This window comes from Nematolebias whitei, chromosome 22 (genome assembly GCF_014905685.2).
Source record: "Nematolebias whitei isolate Nwh7 chromosome 22, NemWhi1, whole genome shotgun sequence".
In the NCBI taxonomy this organism is placed as follows: Eukaryota; Metazoa; Chordata; class Actinopteri; order Cyprinodontiformes; family Rivulidae; genus Nematolebias; species Nematolebias whitei.
This window is the reverse complement of record NC_056519.1, coordinates 3,000,758-3,006,539: the sequence shown is the minus strand read 5'-3', so window position 1 is coordinate 3,006,539 and position 5,782 is coordinate 3,000,758. Positions and strand designations below refer to the sequence as shown.

General features: G+C 44.2%; 1 protein-coding gene across 1 annotated transcript; it reads left to right on the top strand.

Annotated features, from left to right (window-relative positions):
• Nucleotides 1-1,648: 1,648 nt before the first annotated feature.
• LOC119428233 (arg8-vasotocin receptor-like) lies at nucleotides 1,649-5,157 on the top strand. The gene is made up of 2 exons (XM_037695883.1): nucleotides 1,649-2,582; nucleotides 4,886-5,157. The coding sequence occupies exons 1-2, from the start codon at nucleotides 1,649-1,651 to the stop codon at nucleotides 5,155-5,157; spliced, it is 1,206 nt and encodes a 401-aa protein (XP_037551811.1).
• Nucleotides 5,158-5,782: the final 625 nt, after the last annotated feature.

The window sequence follows — 5,782 nt, the reverse complement described above, 5'->3', positions numbered from 1 at the left end:
ACAAGTCATTTCTGCACTTTATTATTTAAAAAAATGTTTTTTGCTTTACTTTTGTAATTTAGTTTATATTCCGAAACTGTAAGTTGAGGCACCGAAAGCAACTTCAGGAGGTTCTTTGTGTTGCAGTAAAAGTAATTTACAATTTGTTATTTAACAACAAGTCCATGCTCAATAATCCAGGATTACAATCCAGCATTTTTCAGTCAGGTCATCTGGACAGTTTCTTTTTTTTTTGTGCTGAAACGTTTCGCCTTCGATCCAGAAGGCTTCATCAGTCAAGAAAACACACAACAAAACTGATTCTTCCTCCAACAGCTTACTCCAAAGTGGAACAAACCAGTTCTGCTTGTGATAAGATGGTCTCTTTGGTACGCCCCCTCCTCCATTGCCGGACCGAAGGCGAAACGTTTCAGCACCAAAAAAAAAAAGCGAAACTGTCCAGATGACCTGACTGAAAAATGTTGGATTTGTTCTTTATTATCTATTTTTTAAAGTTTAGCATTTTGGTGATAACTTTTAAATCAAATCCCTGAGAAAAGCTAAAAAAAAACAACACAAACTGAAATATGTTAAAAAAAAAATTAATAAATTAGATGTTAGTTACAAAATTAAATCATACATTTTAAAACAGCTGAAGCAAAAAATAAAAAAAAAATAGACCCATTTATTTATATTTACACCAGCCTTGGTATGTTTATCCCTGAAGGTGAAAGGTCAAGTACAGTTAGATCCTTAAATACTGTTTCTTTTTAGATTTTATATTTTTGGGTGTAACTGGGACCTGAGCACATAATTTTGTTCCACCTCATGTGATAAAATGACAATAAACTTGAACTTGAACTCAATCATGGTCATGGCCCAGTTCTGTCTGTTAGTAAAATATCTCATGAACCGACAGATTTTAATTGAACTAACATTTTAGTTTATTTCAAGATGGCTGCCACAGCTGGACCCTACACAAACACGTCTACAGTCACTTTTAGGTTCTGAGCTCAAGTTTAGCGTGGTGGTAGCTGAGAGTCATCCCCCACAGTATCTGAGCTCCAACAGATCACACAGCTGGAATACTTTGTGTCCTGATGTTTGCTCCTTTAATCAGATGAACATTTACAGATTTAATGACAAACGGCTCCAAAATCACAGTGAAATCTAAAAATGCTTTTAACTTGAACTTTAGTTTGAACTTGATGAGTTTTATTTTATTTTCTGGGTAAAACATTGTTTCATGTTTAATAATCATAGAAAAAAGAAAATGATTAAAACTTCTGTTTGTGAATAACTAGTGTGGAGGAGGAGGAGGAGGAGGAGGAGGAGGTGGGGGAGGTGGGGGGTGAAGGGGGAACAGCCTTTAAAAGAAGCTGCAGCTCGACCTGAACTCAGTTTCACAGAAGGAAAACTTCCTGTCCCGGTCCTCCTCCTCTATGGTCCTGTCCCGGTCCTCCTCCTCTATGGTCCTGTCCCGGTCCTCCTCCTCTATGGTCCTGTCCCGGTCCTCCTCCTCTATGGTCCTGTCCCGGTTCTCCTCCATGGTCCTGTCCCGGTTCTCCTCCTCGGTCCTCCTCCTCGGGTCCTCTGAGCGGAGCTGTGAGGAGTCTTAATCCGCCACAGGCTCCGCGCTGTGCGCCCGGAGGAGGAGGAGACCACCACGATGCTCCTGTCCCCGGACACCTTCTGCAACCTCACGGGTCCGAACTGTTCCGACCCGCTGAACGGGACCGAGCCTCCGGAGGATCCCGGGAACCGCACGGACCCGTTCGGGCGGAACGAGGAGGTGGCGAAGATGGAGATCTCCGTCCTGAGCCTGGCCTTCGTGGCGGCCGTGGTGGGGAACCTGAGCGTGCTGCTGGCCGTGTACCGAACCCGCCGGAAGCTGTCCCGGATGCACCTGTTCATGAAGCACCTGAGCCTGGCGGACCTGGTGGTCGCCTTCTTCCAGGTGCTGCCGCAGCTCTGCTGGGAGGTCACGTTCCGCTTCTACGGACCGGACTTCCTGTGCCGCATCGTGAAGCACCTGCAGGTTCTGGGCATGTTCGCCTCCACCTACATGATGGTGATGATGACTCTGGACCGGTACATCGCCATCTGCCACCCGCTCCAGACCCTGCAGCAGCCCGCGCGCCGCGCCCACCTGATGATCGGCTCCACGTGGGCCTGCAGCCTGGTCCTCAGCACCCCGCAGTACTTCATCTTCTCCCTCAGCGAGGTCCGGCCCGGTTCGGCCGTCTACGACTGCTGGGGCCACTTCGTGGAGCCGTGGGGGCTGCGCGCCTACATAACCTGGATCACCGCCGGGATCTTCCTCGTGCCCGTGCTCGTGCTCGTGCTCTGCTACGGCTTCATCTGCCGCACCATCTGGACGAACCTGAAGTGCAAGACCCGAAAGAAGAGCGCGGAGGCGCAGGAGTCCACCCGGACCGGGATCCTGGGCCGGAACTCGGTCAGCAGCGTCAGCACCATCTCACGCGCCAAATTACGCACGGTCAAGATGACCTTCGTGATCGTGGTGGCCTACGTGGTCTGCTGGGCCCCGTTCTTCACCGTCCAGATGTGGTCCGTGTGGGACCAGACCTTCTCCTGGGACGGTAGGTCTCCTTCATTTAACTCATCCAACTTTTACTTTTTAATTATTGTGCGCCGGAACGGACACACAGCGTGCTGCGCGTGACAGAGACCTGCGCATGCCAGGGGCGTCATCAAGGAGGGTTAGAGGGGGCAGTGGCCACCTCTAAAATATGGTGCCCCCCCTTTGGGCCAGAAGGTTTTATCTTCTTCAGTCAACGTTTGTTTGTTGTGGATTTTAAATTACACCTAGCTGTTTAGGTTTGGAGAACTTCATAAACACAAAAACAAACTTAAAAAAAATATATATATATATTATTAAAAAATAAAACTTTAAATCACCTGAATAATATACAGGATGCAGGTCTCAGGGGGTTATAGTTGTTATATTTGTATATTTGTATTTAAATATGTAATATAAATATAAATTTAGAACAGGATAAGCTTTAATAAAGATCGGTGACGGTGCTTTTCTCATTGAGTAACATCATCTGTAAATAAATGAAGTAGATCGATAAATATCAGAAGGCGAGTCATAACTCCTGCATCGCTGTATGGATCAGATATCCTGCATGTGACGACGACGCAACAAATCTCCACCGTACGCTGTTCGCTCTGGACTCTGATGGCCGTCACACGTAAATTAAAATGTGGACGAACACGCCAAAAATAAATAAATACAGTTCCGAGTTGAGCTTTATGACCTGCTGTGTGATTTCAGTGAGTCGGAGCGAGAAATGTGAAACCAAACTGAACGAAAGCAGCAAATAATTCATAAACTGAGACATGACTCTAAATTACAACCAAAAAATGTGCACGTTATTTGCAAGAATGTTGCATGGACATCAAAGTTAACTTGAATCTTAAGAAGTGTAATTCTGTGAGATTTCCACAAAGATTTGATCAGTTTTAATTATTTTTCCAACTTTTAGTGAAGTCTTTAAACACAAATAATTCCCCCTGTGTAAGTTACTGTTGCATAAACTAGATGGAAAAATAGTCAAAATATTGTCATTTTGTCATGAATAAAAAAAATGTGTTTTTATTACAGTCCATGGGTCGCAGACAGTGTTTCAGATCTCACGATGGAAACAAGCAACCAGCTTTATGAAAACAAACCCAACTGGCAACCCACCTCACTGAGGCCGTCTTTAAACAATATAAATACATTTATTATGGCATTACACATAAACAACAAAATTATGATAAACACTTTAAATAACATACGTTTAAGCTCTGATTAAAAAAAAAAAAACATTCTGCACATGTAACAAATATGCAAATCAATTTTTTTCTTCATATTTAAAAAAAACAAAACATCCTGACATCTGTGTGAGTGGAGCCCCCTACTGGTCAGTACGAGTGTGGTAACGGGGGCTTGGAAGGGACAAACTACCTGCTACCACTCGTCTTTTGCTTTATTGTGCGGAGCTGGGAGATAATCAACTAGTTTCACTTAGAAAGAAAGTCGAGCCCAAATAAACAACTTCACGTTCAAAACAAGCCCAAAAAACAACAACCTGCGACTCACAAGATTTGTAAGTGACTTTAGAAAAAAAACAAATTTGCTGATCATAAACAGACTTGGCAACACTGGTCGCAGACTTCCAAATGTTTTCATGTTGACATATTTAGCAGTGGTGGGCGGGGCTTAAAATCAGGCCACTGTAGCTGACCCGCCTCTCCGAAGGGGGGGAGGAGCTTTGATACTTTTTAACAAAAATAAAATAATTTAATTATTTTGTTTTTTTTGCCGCGTCAGTCTCGCCCCAGTTATTTTTTTATTTATGTTAGACAGGCTGTAGCTTTAAACTCTAAAATGTTTTGGGTTTTTTTAGATTCAAGCAGCGAAATGTTTCCGCTCCAAACAGTAAAAACATAAATTCAAATGTTGCTCATTTGAGTTTCAAAACGCTAAAATCCCACGTTTTTGTTGTAAAATTCAAACCGATGTACTCTTTCAGACTCTTCTGACTGAACTCATTCAGCAAAAACTGCTCCTTTTATTGATGAGAGACGTGGAAAAACAATAAATTACCGATAAAAAATTTTACTCAGCATTTTTAAAATGTAACTAAAACGTATCATAGTTTTTTTCTGTACTTTGGCGTCAAAAGTCTGCGCCTGGTTTTGGCCACAAACGAAGACCTCCGGTGCAAACTGTTGCCGTTCAGACGTCCTAAATCTGAACAAATCCTTCGATTTCTGCGCGTGGACTTTGAGTGAAACGAACATTTACCGGCCCGGCCCGTGTTTTTAATAAAGTTTGAGTCGGACCTCAGCTCAGGGTTGTCTTCATGCGTCTTTGTTCCTGTTTCTCCGGCAGACTCTGAGAACGCCATCGTGTCGCTCTCTGCGCTGCTGGCCAGCCTCAACAGCTGCTGCAACCCCTGGATCTACATGATCTTCAGCGGACACCTGCTCTCAGACTTTGTCGGCGTCTTGCCGTGTTGCCAGCGGCTCAAGAGCAGATTCCACCACCAGGACTCTGACAGCAGCTTCCGCCGGACCACCGTGCTGTCGCGCCTGCAGGCTCCCAGGCTTTCGGAGCCTTTCAGAGACGTTAAGAACTGTCCGCAGGCGTCGTTGGCAACATGACCGCCGGGAAACTACTTGAAGGTGGACCAGAAAGTTGTGGAGCTGCTGGTTGTGGTGAAGGGTTGATCTGGGAGCAGTTTTCTCTGGTTTGAGCTGAACTGGAAACGTTCCGGTGGCAGCTTTTATTGGTTTCACTTTAACTGGAGCTGTCAGCCCGATGGACCGGCGTACTTCCTGAATACTCTAACATGAAGAGTCTTTTCATGGAAGTCAAACGTCTTGCAGGTTCTTTTAGTCTAAATGGACACGTTTGTACAACTCCAGGACCAAAAACACCACGACGCTGTGGGAAAGTGAAATCAAAATGCAAGGGTTTGTAAATCTCGTCAAATCAAAGTTCCTTCACAGTAAAATAAACATAAACAATGTTTAAATTAAGAAACTGATATTTTTAGGAGAGAGTCGTTTTTATTTTGACGGAAGCAACACGTCCTGAAAACGTTGAAGCATCTTCTTTTAACATCAAACTGAACATTCAGGACCTGAGGAGACCAGATGCTGGAGGTTCTGGAGGACCTGAGCAGACCAGATGTTGGAGGTTCTGGAGGAAATAATTCTACAATCTGCTGCTTCCTCAGATAAATAATGTAACAAATAGATTTTAATGTCGGTGCCTGATCTGTTG